This window comes from Anser brachyrhynchus (assembly GCF_964034855.1).
Source record: "Anser brachyrhynchus genome assembly, chromosome: Z".
NCBI classification, from domain to species: Eukaryota; Metazoa; Chordata; class Aves; order Anseriformes; family Anatidae; genus Anser; species Anser brachyrhynchus.
The window spans coordinates 43,344,561-43,359,234 of record NC_137697.1 but is presented as its reverse complement, the minus strand read 5'-3'; the positions used below and the strand labels follow the sequence as shown (position 1 = coordinate 43,359,234).

The window sequence follows — 14,674 nt, the reverse complement described above, 5'->3', positions numbered from 1 at the left end:
ATAGAAAGCCTTTCTTTTTTTTCCTTTTTCAAAGAAATAGAGAAAAAAAAGTAGTAAGTAAACCTACTCTTTTAAATTTATACTTTTGTAGAAGAAAATATGAAGTATTTGTGGTAATATTACTCTAAAAATAAAATTGCAAGAAACACATCTTACCAACAGTCTCCTCAAAAAAATCATTCATAAGTATTACATTTCTCATTTTGTTAAACCAGATAATAGTACAAAAGAGGAAAAGGACTGCTTTATGTAGGAGACAAACAACGTATGGTGTATCACAATTTTTTGTACAGTAAATATAACATACATAAATGTACTTTATACAATTTTATATAAAAACAAACTTTGTTTTTAAACATATGTGCTCGCACACACAGGCACAAGTTTTTTTCCCCTAAAAGTTTTCTAAGAGTTCTATTTTCAAACCAGAAAGCACATTTTCACCCACCTCACCATGCTTTACTTCACGTTGGGAAATCAGTCTCTTTAGTTCAATGGAATAGGTGTGTCTCCACAGGCTGACCTGCATGCAGAAATCCTGGTATTTTCATCTGACAATTTTACAAAAAACTTTTTTTTTTTTTGTTCTATCCACCTCATTCCAATAAAGTAGTTTCAGATTGCAAAGCAATGAGTGGACGGGCAAGGGAAATATGTGCAATGTTAATATGTTAATATTAATATATATAATATATATATTATATATAATATATATATTAAAATATGTTAATTTAAAAAGTTTCCTCCAAAACAAGAAAAGTCTGCCTCAGTAGGGAATGGTATAAGAAAATAGTTTCAAATGGGAATAGATCTATGCTTTGAATAGGAAGAGTACAGACTGCCTTTCTACTTTCTTCTGCAATAGATTACAGTTTATTACATGCTACTTAAAAACATATTCTTAATAGTTTCAAGACTAGGCAGTGAGTGATAGCTTGTAAACTTTCTGTCACTCAAACTGACAGATACACCAGTATTCACAGGATCTTAGTTTTCAAGCGTTAGGAACTAAATGCTAACATGCTAATCTTAGGAGATGCATTTGATCTGCCAATTGCTTTTCTTCAAATTCGTTTTGATTAATGAAGAGTTTATTAAAGTTAAGCCCGATTAAATTAATTTATGGAGCTGTGGTGCTGCTACAATTGCTACTCACAGCCTATCAAGTTAATAATGTTTGTCTGGCATCCTGTGTGTGGCATCTGAAAACAAATTGTAACTGTGAATTTTGAATGTGAACTATTTTGCTTTGCCTGAAATAAAAGACAGCATCCATTATTAAATTTTTGGAAAATTTTGATTAAAATAAAAAAAAAGACATTCAGCCATTGGAAAGGAGAATAGAGGAGAGCAGTGTCTTTAGACACGAGTTGTGAAAAGCCTTCAGTAAAAGGTTTTAAGTTCAAAGGAATAAAAGTAAGGAGAAATTATCATTTGGGATTGCACGAGAGCTGGGTTCCCAGCAGTTTTGGGTACTTTGAGGTGCTGTGCGAAGGGTAGGCCGAATGCTGCTCATTTCTACCCTCTTCTAGTGGTTGGGGTAGACGACCCTGTTTCTATTTTTCTTCTTGAGAACTCCAGAGGCTTTGATTGAAACTGGCATAGAATTTCCTGTGTAGAAAAAGATAATTTTCCTAATTTGGAAAAAGTCAACTATTCTATTATGTGGAATTATGATGACATACCAGAATTATTTCATGAGGTCTGGATTCCTTGGCCGTACCACCCAGATCTTGGTCGCTGGAGCCAGCCAATGGATAGAAAGCTGTAATAATAGGCTGCTGTCTTCAAACCAGATCAGCCCAGAAGAGGAGACACATGTTGACAGAAGGGAATGGTGAGGCACAAAAAATATTAGGTTTTACTCCACGATTGTGGAGGACTGTAGGCACTTCTAGTAGTAGCCCCTTTTCACACCCCCAATCTGCCTCTACCTCCCATTTCCATATCCCCTGTCTTCCTGGGCCCTCAGCAAACTTCTCATGTCTTTGCCTCATTTAACCTGAAGTGCTAGCCCTGACATGGGTGCCAAACAATTTTATTTTCTCATGCAGGTTGGCAAAACTTGCTGTAGATTGGGTATTTGGAGAATTTATCAGCTATACACTCATAGGCTGGGCTGAGCACATGAAGACGGAAATGATGCAAAAACTAGACAAATTTGGCTAGTGTTTCACTGGAACAGCAAAGACATGCCCCAGAAAGTCTCGGGTGTCTGCTTAATAGCATAGGAACAAAATGGCTGCTTTTTCCTTGTATTGGTTTTGGTTTGGTTTGTGTTTTTTAATTAATTAATTAATTTATTTTTTAAAGAGAAAAATGGCAATTTTCTCAGGGCTCATTTTCCGAAACACCTGAACCATGTCTGTTAAAGCTGGAAAAAAAAAAAAAAAAAGCTTTGGTCTTGGGAAAATTTCAGCTCCAATATGTTCTGTGAAGTCAAGAGCAGCTATGAAAATAGCCTCTAGCACTGGGATGTGTTCTCAAAGTGTAACGTTCTGTAATGTTGCCTACAATATATAGTTCCTATTGCATCCATAAAAAACAAAAACAGGCAAAATAAAAACACCACCACCACAAACAACAAAAAACAGAAAATCTAACAAGTATTTCATATTAGGAATTTCATATTAATGCTTAGATGCTTTAAAGAAATCACTTACCTCATGCTGGGGTTTTCTGATAAACAGAATAAATCATCTATTTTTCCTAAGACTGGAAAAATTATTGTGAAACTGCCATTTCAATATTGTACAGTTATAAATAGTTATGTTTCTGTAGTTTTAATAAAAATGAACTGTGAAGGACTTTGAAGATGAACACTTCCATGTTCATATAATTATGTAACCTTGAATTTATAGCTGATGCTATGATAATTTCTGGCTGTTTTACAAAGTTCTCTGCTATCAGACATATAATCTCTGTGTTAGATGAAATAGCAAAACTGCTTTTGTTATGTTAAAAAAAAAAAAAAGAAATAAGAATAAAATTACATCCATACGGTTCCTTTCATTTTTGGATTTGCTCTAATATTTTCATAAAGGATCACTTTTTTAGGGATACAGTCAGTTAAAACATTTTGAATTCTGAAATAATTTTTAATTAAAATATATTTAAAACCATTCTTTAAAAAAAAAAGTTTGTGCTTTTTTAATTAAAAAACTAAGAAGCGCTTTACAGAAAACTGTTATATCCCAACATTAAAGAAAAAAAAAAAGGAAAACATGAGGCATGTCGTGGTATTTCATTTGTTTTGTTTTGTTGTTTTTTTTTGTTTTGTTTTAAAATTATTCCATTGTCTTCCCTGTAACCCCTTTCTCTTTGTGTTTGTATAACTACTGTTTTTGACTGTTCTTTCGTAGTCTAATTTACTCTCAAGACTTTCTACCACCTACCTGTCATTTTGGCATGCATATAAAATTATGTCAATGGATTTTAATGAAGTGAGCAATAATATAAAATTTCTATTTCTGTGCATAATCTGCTTTTGTAGGAGTAAATCACACCACATGAGTATATGCTTGAAAAATGTAAGTTGTTATTCTTTTTTTTTTTAAAGGAATTTATTAGATCATGTCAATTCCTATGTGCTTTTGTGGGGGGGAGGCTGCACTAGGCATGCTTGGAGCCACATTACAGGAGGTAGCTGCCCTTCCTTCACCCTTCCATCCCCAGCCCAGCTTGTTTGGTGAAGCTCGATGTCCCTCCCTTCCATGGTATTACCATGATCAAAGATGCCCCTTGCCCATCTCCCCTTGATGGCATTTTCTTCCTGCTGGGCAGCCAACATGCCATCTTAGCTCTATTCTTTTAGGCATAGACAAGCTGCCCAGGTCCAGACCTCTGTCTCCCATGTTGGCCCCAAGGCAGTGGTGGCCCTGCTCTTCGGCTGCCTGCTACCAGTTTTACTGCTGCTTTTGTATGGTAGCAATTATAATTGTATTCTCAGCTGGTGGACTCTTCCGAGAACTTTTTGGAGCCAAGCTGCGTGTACTTGCTTAGGGTGGCATGGAATGGGAAGGAAAGATAAAAGAGGAATTCTGTTTTCTGGCAGTTGGAGAAATAAAGAGTTGCTTGTTAGAGGCACTTTAAAAGGCTCATTGGTCCTACAGCTTTTTCCTGGGAGTGTCAATGGGAGACAATTTATTACACAGTCACAGCGCATCAGGAAAGATAACTCGCCTTAAAAGAAAAAAAAAAAGGAAGAAGAAGAAAAAAGGGGGTGGGGAAGGAGACTCGGTCTCAATGATTTCTTTGGTGAGAAAGAAGCTGGAATGCTGCAAGGCCAGGTCCATGTTCCCATATGTTGAAATTAGCTTTCTGAAGCTTTTTCTTTTTTAAATTCTTCAGTAACCCTAATGGTAACAGATGTTTCTGATAAAAAATATCTGATACTCGACAAAGCAGACTGGCAACCTTCCTTGGATTTCCAGCTGACTCATATGATTTCAAGATTTCATCCAAACATGTTAAGACCTATGAAAGCAATGGGAGAATTTACATAAATACCATGTCAGTAAATTGATAGAGATTGGAGGAACGTTTGTAGAGAGAATTAATATTAGTTCATCTTTTTGAACTTACATGTGGTAGTCAGAGGTTTATGACTAATGTGTCCAGGGACATTCTTCTGTTCCTTGCAGAAATTTCAGGAGCAGGTGTCCTTGCTTAACTTTGCTTCTTTCATCGTCATGAGGGACTATCTGCCTTGCAAACGTCAAAATTCTTTATCTTCTGTCTCCTGATGTACAGTTCCACTGTATTTGAATGACTAAGCAGATATTCCATAAGCTAGAGTTGTTATTACTTATTGAGTAACTCTATGCTGGATCATGGGTAGAACAGCACAATAACTTGTATTTATGTAGGGCCACTTCAACTATTTCACCAAGGCTACTGTACTAAGAGCCATCTTCCCGCCGTGTCTATACTTCTATATGTGACTGTGGTTGAGAACAGCAATATTTTTTGGTGTAATGAAACCTTTTCTAAATATGTAATGATAAATACTTGAATGTCTGAGATACCGTCAAGCCCCAGTAGTGCGTAGTGTTATCTCAAGAACACTCTGCCCCTGCTTCGTGTATTTGGTTCTTTCCTACATCTTTGCCAGTGGGGACTGTGTATTTCTTTTTACAGGAGTGATGGAAGATGATTCTGTGAAAGAAGGGAAGTAAATACCAATTTCCATGGATTTTAGCCACTTAAATGACTGAATACAGTAGCTCTTAGCAAGGACACAGCTCAGCCAAAAGCGCTGACACCCACTTAAGGCAATGCTTATAGAGCAAAACAATTTGGTTTGTGATTCAATACAGGCATAGGCTTAAATGGTATTGATGCCCACCTGTTTTCTTGGGTTTAAATGTCTTTTAAGTAACTTCCATTAAAAACATCCTCTTTTCATGATAATATCCGAATATATGTTTAAAACATTATCTGGACTGTTTAAATATGTAAGTTTAAAACAAATTATGAAGCAGACTTTGACATCTAAGTTCTGCGTTTAAAAACGCTTTTTGTAATCAGGTGTGGAAATAATTGCAGTAGGCTAAAAATAAGGTTGTTTTTTACAATTTGCTGTTTGACAACTTATTTTTCTCTAGGTTATCGCAAACACTAAGACCACTTGCAGCTGTGTTTTCACTAATGACATTTCAATGAATTGCTTTATCAATTACTTGGCTTAAAATGGTGTCTTGAATATTATGATTAACAAATTCATCATTTAGTATAATCAGTGGAATAAATATCAATTGTTATTTTCCAATTGGACATTGAACCTAAAGTTTCAGTTCACAGCATACTTTTCAGGAACTAGCAGGTTTCAGATTCAAATCAAACTCAGCAAAATTGCTCTGCTCATTTAATGTGGCTTTAATTTACCTTTTTAGGCGTTCTGTCAAGTGTTACCTTTTTTTTTCTTTCTCATTAAAAACACAAAAATAAGTGCTATTTGGTAATGTTTATGCAAATTGTACTGTAGATGCTGGGGAAATCTTACTTTGGGGGACTGCTTTTAAACTCAAGGAGCATTTGGCAGCAAAATTCATGGGCCGTATCCCTGGTGAGTGTAAATTGTCATAGGTCCATTGACTTCAACTCAGCTATGACTATATATACAAATTCCTGCACCTGTTAGTTTTTGACTTCTTAACACTAAACTTCTCTTCTTTTCTGATTCCATTTTAAAATTTCCCTTAGTGAAAGGTGCACAGAAAAAGTTTTTATATCCATCTTGCATTTTAGTGAAGTCTCTTTGAGGTTTTAACTACTTTGATGGGTATTTTCTGCTATATCAAGAGAGCTGATCTTTAGATGCTGATGAAGATGTGGAAACAAATGATTTTATGTGCCATAAAGGCACAGATAAAACTGCAGATAAAACTTTGGTCAGAGAATGAAGTTGTTTATTCAGAGCACAGGGACAGGTAGAGCAGGAAGCACGTGCTGTTCTCCCATGGTGCTGGCCAAGGGCATCTCCAACTAGGCAGGGTCCTACTACAGCACTGAAGTTGTCCCAACCATTGTTTTGTTCCTTCCCTTTCCCCCTTTCCCCCTTTCCCTTCCTCCTTTTTTTTTTTTCCACTGAGATTTTCCTGTACAGCTGCATTTTGAAAAGTTCACTGAAGCCACCAACTCATTTATTCTTGTTACCGTATGGGCAGAAATTATGGGTAATATTAGGAACAGTTGGCATTAACCCAACCCTTCTCAGTGGATAAACAGTTCATGCAATATGGCTTTTGAAAAATCCCATTCTTTTCCTCCATCAAATATTTATACCCCAGTCCTGTTGCCCTGCAAGTCAGTAGTAAAACTCCCATTGATCTCCACACAATATGAAGTCTATGAGAAAGAGCTATTTTATACCCCGTTGAAACTATTACTTTAAAAGACAATACTCTTGATGGTGAAACAAGAAATTGAATTTAAAGTATTCTGGTTTATTTGATATTTTCTCTGAAAGTTAAATATAGAAACCTGACCTGAAAGTACCAGGTATTTTTCTACAGTAATAGTAGTATAGGTTTACCATATTTTTGACAAGAGGAAAATTGTATAGGACAAAGACATATGAAAACTTAATATGTTTCTCTTCTCTGTAGATCTTCTCTGTGACCTGTTTCAGGGGGAGTTATTGACTGTTAAGAGATGTGAACTCATTTTAGCCATTGAAAAGTGATTCGCTTATGACCTGACACTATGATATGATATTTGTCAAGAGTGGGGGGAACATATTACAAAGGTTGTAGTGCCAGATTATAACAGTTCCCAGTTTGAGGTGCAATGTAAACAAACCATGGCTATATACATATATAAAAGACAGAAATCCATGATGTTTTATTATAACAGCTTTATAATAGCTTTCCTACACCTTAGTGTGATTTGCCTTTCTTTCACTAAACATAACGCTTTTTTTCCTGTAATTCTTTGTATTTTGTGTCCCTCTAAATAACTTCTAAGTTTATTATTTGAATATATATAAACAAATTGTTATCAAATTATAATTGTAAATAACTTGTTAATTGTATTAAAAGTGTAGATTGATATATATGTATATTTAATGTAGTCAATGTGACTGTCTAAACTGAACCTTCAGGATTTTTATCTTGCTACTTGGTTCAAAACTATGAAATGGACTACAGAAGCTGGTAATGTAACAAAACAAACAAGCAAACAAAAAAACAGCAAGAACAACAACAACAAAAAACAACCCTATTTTCAACAGATAAATGTTCAGTTTTGCATGCAGAATAATGAAACTCCAGAAGATCTGTCATATTCTTTTCTATGGAATCTCAAAACTCCTTCGTAGGAAACTACTTGAGTATTACAATTCTTTCCTACATAGGTGAAAAGCCTACCGTTTTAATTGCTTTTCTTAACTACTATTTTATTTATTGCAAGTTGTTTAGTTCTCCTTTCTCCAGCTTGCTCCTATGCTAAGACTGATTTCTAGTTACTTAATTTTCAGTGTTAGTTATTAATTATTGTGGTTAACAAACATTATTACATGGAATACTCAGGGCTTGCTAATGTTTTAATCTGAATCTATATCATATGGGTGTTGGCCTCCCTCGTATCCAATACCAGCACTGAATTAATTACAGTGAAGAATTAAGTTATTTATTACATTATAAAATGGCTTCTCAATGTGTAACTGCCAGTAACAAAAAATCAAAGATTATTATTATTTTTTTTTTCTAATGACTTGTTATTCACTTACTGAGTCAAAATTCCCCTTTCTGGGTTTTCTGGAGGAATTGAATTCCTCTTTCCAACTGATGCACAGTGTTGTATCTGTTATCAGGAAAAATATTTTAGCTTAAGTTTCTCTTTGTCTTTTCAAGTTAAGCTTGTGGGAGGCAACCAGAAAAAAATGTATCTTACTAGCAAATAAATAGTACCTCTAGCACCTCTCAACTCTGTATTCAAAATTCACTTCATGAGCCCTCACGCTAAATATGCCTTCAAGTGCTTTCACCATTTGCAAGTAAAGATAGTAGGTCAGCTCTCACTTCATTTTCAAAGTACCCAATGTATGCTTAAAGCTGTCATTAGACTTATATGCATCACAAGATTATTTTGGCATTGAACAGAGTTTCCACAATTGCCTTTTATTTACTGGGACTTTTTTGTTTCATATGCCCTCTGGCCTACTCGGCTGTGACAGTTGCATACAATAGATTGTGTTACATAGATCTCATATAGCGTATTATACCCAGATGTATTCTTTGAGCATTTCAGATTTTCCATTCAGAAAAGCCTCTTTGTTTCCTAGGTATTTTCTTTCGTAGCCTTTTGTTCAGTGTTCTTTCTGCGTCACCTCTGGAAATATAGTGATGGTTACTGTGCAGGGGTAGCAGTGCTCGGTGCATTTTTGCAGTGCTTGCAGCAGCCTTGGACTTGTCTCCATGTACTTCTGGAGGACAGCTTTACCTTACCGATGTCTTGCATGACCTTGGGTACAGTTGTTCTCATACGGTAAATACTTGTAGCTGAAGAAAGCCATTATTTCTGAATAACATTTCTTTCAAACTATCTAATAGAAAGCTACTGCTTTTTGCAGCCCATCCTCAGGGCCTGAGGGGTGTCTGAGCAGAAGGCACTGCATATCCTGCACCAGAGTATATATCTCATCTCCTAACAGCTCAAAAACAGCAGGCCAGGATTCAAACCATTGGTGGGATTTCTCTGTCTACAGATACTCCCAGCCATGTGTGCTGGGTTTTGTTCCCATTCAGGGACACCTAGGTCTTCCCACACCTCCTTTACAGATTCACATGTCCCAGGAAGTTGTTTTCTATTGTTAGAAGGAGATTCAACAGGCACTGCACCACTGAGCCTTTTATATCACTTGTTTAATTATCCCTTTCATGCAGATTTCTTCTGCCCATAAACCTGAAGGCCCACTATGTTTAATTGGGTAGTGCAGTGTGTGTGTGATGAGGAACTTGCAGATTTCCCAATGTTTCCAGACCTTGTTAGCATGGTGGATATTAGAAACACCCCTTGTTGTGCATAAGACCAAAACACGGATGCTACTTTTAATTATGTGTTCTCCATACAGAAGGTTTCCCTCCTCTATCTGCATATTAGAAAGGCTAGTTCTCAACTTTTTTGTTCTCACGTTAAGATCACCTTCTGAGTCTGGAAAACGAATGGTATTCATCCTGAGAAACAAACGGTGTTTTAGAAAAAGGGACTGTTTAGCTAGATTCCTTACAACATTGTTTTTAAACCTAAAGCCTGGTTTAAACCCACAATCTGACAAGCAGCTGTGAGGAGAGTTCTCTTAGTGGGAGAACATACCTTATCTCACCTGCACTCCAATTGGGTTCTGTGAAATACTTATTACAAGTGCCTTGTCCTTGAGGTAGTCCTTTAGCAAAGGTGAAAAAGAAGGCCAAGATATAGTATGTTCCCAACTCTTTGATGTGTAAAATAAATAAATAAATAAAGTTTTATTAAAATGGAAGAAAATTATTGGTGGGAAAAGGCAATGCTGTCTTGAAACATTCAGAAAGAAAAATGGCGAATAGTATCTGTGGCTGTAATAATACCTAGTGAGCTTGTAAGATTTCTGCAGGTTGGACAAATTCAAATCTTCTGGATTCCTCTTTTGGAGTCAGATTTCTGCTTTTACCAGGGTTCTTGATCAGAGCAGAATTTACAGCTCAAGGAGCAGGAAATTGAAGAGTCAGTATTTCTGCCTATTTTCAGCAGCTTTTAACTCTTGCTCTAATCAGCAACTGAATTGCTGGCATATGGTTTAGGGCATGAATCAAAGAAGCACATGGTTCCAAAGCCTCCTGTTTGAACTGAGCATGCTGCCTCTCCTGCACTATTTTATCAGATTCCCCCCACCTTGCTTTTTACTGCAAACACTTTGCCATGTGCTGAGTCTACATGTAGCAGAGGGAAAGAGAAATCCATAAGGAGACTGTAAGTACCAGTAGTGCTGCCATTACTGCAGCTTTGTCAAAATCAAATATTTTGCTCAAAATACTAACAATTTTCCCCCCTTGATCACTAGTTGTGGCCAAGCTGAGTTGTGTGACTTCACAAAGATACACATAGAGCAAGAGCTCTGCTTCAGTCAGGGTATCTGACATCAGGTTACTGTTTACTTTTGCTTGCATCCATGGTAATGGTCATATCCAGTTCAGTTTAATCAGCAGTTGACTTTAACATGAGAGAGGGGAGCATATGTGTGTATATATAGTATCTAAGCTGTATTTAGAAGTTCTTGACAGAAATAAATAAACTGAGCTAAGTAAGAGATCATACTGCTTTCTTTTGTCACCAAACCCATGCTAGTTTTTATAGTTGGTTTTCTTTTTTTTTTTCTTTTTTTTTTTTTCCTCTTTTTCCCTGTGCTGGCAAGAGAGACCTGCACTGAGAGTTGAAGTGTGAGGTACAGTTTCACTTAGATACATTACAGACTCTGTTCTGCAGGATAGGGCTATAGGGGTAAGAATTTAGTCTTGAGAAAGAGGTCAAATAGGGGTTTCATATTCATTCAGCTCCTTATGGGAATTGCTGATTTCCTACTGAGGTGGTCAAGGATCATAAAACAGGCACAGAGAAACTGCTTTGATATTTTTGTCCCTTCAGGCATGATGCAGTTTTTGCAAAATTAGAGGTTTTGTTATTAGTGCGAAAGAATGTCACTGCAGCATTTAATTGATCCCGAAAGACTCCTCTTTTGCTTCATCCACCATAATAGAAAAATTACCCATCTTTCTGGGTACTTGTTTTAGAATTTGCAGACAAAATGTTGTTTTATAAATATATAACAATCGTACTATGGTAGGAAGTAAGGGCCAGATCTAGACAACAACTGCATGAGACACTTCATATCGTAAATCAGCATGTTTCATCTAGCAGCTGTGTGATGGGTCAGGTCCTGTTAAGTCATCATCTTTCCAGGAAGCAAGGGAGGATTGCTGCTCAAGTGATGATTGATGGTTCCAGCTTTTGGCTACCCTGTGTGGACAGTCCTGCCTACCCTCCCTCCCACTTCCAATGAGTTTATAACCTAAGGAATAGAGGTGACATTTCCCTGAAGAGCTTTATCAGGGAGACACAGCAGAGGAAAAATTAAAGGAACATCCTAAAACAGAATAGGATATCAGGAATCAGGAATCCGCACTCAGCACTGTGTAGGTGCTGGGTGGTGCGCTTATCATGGCTAGCTGTTGTCAGACTGCAGGTTTTAGTGCTGGTTTGGCCCAGTTGGAGTTTTGTAGTTTTACACGATTTCACTGACAACCTTGTCCTGCTCATGTGACATGCAAAACAGGAAGGATGAAGATATGTGTAGGAGAAATTGAAATATGTGTAGCCAAAACAGGTATCAACATCTGAAGATAATAGAGTATGAATTGCAGAAGAATATTGGAGTAATATTTCAAATATTGCTGCTATTGGAGGGAGTGCCTCAGACTTTTGACCTGACCATTAGGAAAGATGACTAAGTTTTGGGGTATCCAAGGATTTCTCCAGAGTGATATTTTTCCAGGTAATGTTTTATCCTTTTTTCAGTACATCATGCAATGAGTGATGTGCTATGAATCCATCAAGCTAGTGGATCCTGGCACAGAGGCTGTGCTGTGCCAGAGGAAACACATGGCGTGGTGGAGATTCTCTCTGAGAGTGCCCCTCTAGGAAGCCCCTTTGCAGGGTTCAGAGAATTATCATCTACAGATCAGCTCTGTATTATTTACTTGGGCTTTGGGGACGCTGTGTTGAATGACTGAGCCTTTAGGCTAGTCCTGTTATGTCAAAATATTTACAATGATGTCAGGGAGTTGAACTTGGCCCAAATGCTCATTCAGTTGAAAAATATATTAAACTATAGGTAGGAAGAGGAATTTGGTATTGACTCTGACCAGGGAGAGGAGGAAAAAAGGTTAAAACCTTGATTACTTTTCACTCTGTTTACCTAACTAAGCATTCAAAACTATTCCTTATTTCAATTAAAGCTTGGCAAGATGTCTTTTGCTGTTCACTACAGGAAATGAAGAAAGAGCAAGGGTGAGGTGGAAGAAGAGAACCAACTGTTTTTCTAATTGTACTGGAGGCAGTTAGATGCCAAAAATGCATGTGGACACGTAACAAGATCTATGTTGCTGCCTCAGTCTAACAGCTTTTTAGTAAATTCATCTGTCAAACTTCATTACTATTAGCATATGATTTCAAAATTAATCTCAGGTTTTGTTTTACTTTTTTTTTTTCCCCCTAATAAGCTATTTACAGGGTGCCTTGTTAATACTAATGTAGAGAGAATTGAAGGAGAGAGCTGCATCTGAGGAACTGAACAATTTTAGATTTACATTTTTGGGGGATTTTTTCCTTTTATAAGAATATGTTTTGTAAAAATTAATTGCGATATACAGTCCTAGACATTGGCTTATACAATCCTAACCCATCTTTTGCAGAGAAGATTACCACGAAGATGGTTTCTGTCAGCCATACAGAGGAATTGCATGTGCACGAATCATTGGAAACAGGACCATTTATGTGGACTCCCTTCAGATGCAAGGGGAAATTGAAAATCGAATTACTGGTAAGGTTATACATCTCTGTAGCAGGACAGAAAATATTTATGGAAATATCCAATTCAGGTACAAGCAATGTTGTCATCCTTTTCAGTTTTTTAAGTCAATGACTAAGATATCCTTTATTAAAGCTCAAAGTAGGTGATCCATTCTCTCACTTGTGCAGATAGCAGAATTTGAAGCAAGAAAGGTAAATAGCTGATGTTTTTTAAAAGCTTTTTCGTTGCCCTTAAGTAAAATATCAGGACATTTTCTTTTTAACAGCTTGTAGTTCATGCTGGAGCTTTTTGCATGACAGATTCCAACACAAGATTTTTTAAAAAGCAAACGTCTTCTGATGTAAAAATGAGTAAATAAATAAATAAGCTGTGCCTTAGTTCTCCTGAAATAAGTATAGTGGGTTTTCCTTTGTTTCCTCCCGTACTGCATAATCACAGAAGAGTCTGGATTTCACACTGATTTATATAAAGCAAGAGCTGACCTTCCTGTGCTCTGCCCCTGCTGATTCCTTCTCTGGTCATCATTTCAGAACAATAAGTTTCCAGAATGTTAATGACTTTTAATGGGCTGTATATCAACGCAGATTTTTCTTCACTGGACTTTCACTCATCAGAGTGATCACTGATGATAGCAGCTGCAATTCCAATAGACACAATTAAGAGCAAGCAAATCAATCTGTGGAATAGAGCAAACCTTCTATTGTTATATATGGCCAATTAGCACAGTCCATCAGGAGCTTATTTGCATCTGGCCAGATATAGCTAACTAATTGAATCTGGAATTTAAACAAAACTAATTGCCAAAAATGCTTGACTTTACTTGTCAGCTCTATCCCCTTAAAGATATTATTTTAAGGGCTCATTGTCAAGCCAGAAATCCAGGGTTTTTTTTGTTTTTTTTTTTTTTTTGTTTTTTCTTCTTGACATTAGGATATGGTGATCAAATCTGGGATAACTGAAACCTCAGTTCCAATCTTTTCTTGTCTTTTTATGACTCATTCCCCTCCCTTCTTTCTCATGTTGGAATTCTGGCCTTTTCTGGCCAATTTTTTGTTATTCTATCATTAATTAATTCATAGTATTGATACCACATTTTTCCTATGACATCAAATCTGTCTTGACTGGATGCAGAAAATTGTTGTTGATCAAGTCATATTTGTTTCTGGAATATATGGCATGAATATTCATCATCTGGCTGGTGGTTCCCCAGTGCCATCAATTATTGGTTAGCTTTTGGAGGCTGAGAGCTGGAACACTGTATAGGAGTTAAGGAGAATTTCTGTTGTTAACTTTCTTTAGGCGGAAAACTCTGTGAACCAACACATAGAACTGCCTAGTACCTACCTAGGCAGTAATGATAATGCATTAATAATTTAGCATTTTTAAGGTATATACATCTGAAGGACATACCAAAAGCCATGTGCAGACTATACACTGAGGACTTCACAGTATTATTTGTTCTTATGAGTCTTCTCAAAAGTAAAACAAGTGTTGCAATTTTGGGTGTTCTCTGCCCAAATGCCGGTATATTTTTGAAATTGCACTACCTGGTTAGGTAAAATATCTGCTGTATAACTTCTCCTTAGATTTTGTTTACACTTTTGCCTA

General features: G+C 36.6%; 1 protein-coding gene across 10 annotated transcripts in view; it reads left to right on the top strand.

Moving 5' to 3' along the window:
* Positions 1–14,674, top strand: part of ROR2 (receptor tyrosine kinase like orphan receptor 2) — a 151,189-nt gene that overhangs the window by 125,054 nt on the left and 11,461 nt on the right. For all 10 annotated transcript variants that reach the window (XM_080575104.1, XM_080575102.1, XM_080575108.1 and 7 more), the window contains one exon: positions 12,948–13,075. In XM_080575104.1, the coding sequence (XP_080431230.1) occupies positions 12,948–13,075 (128 nt within the window). The remainder of the gene's footprint in view (positions 1–12,947; positions 13,076–14,674) is intronic.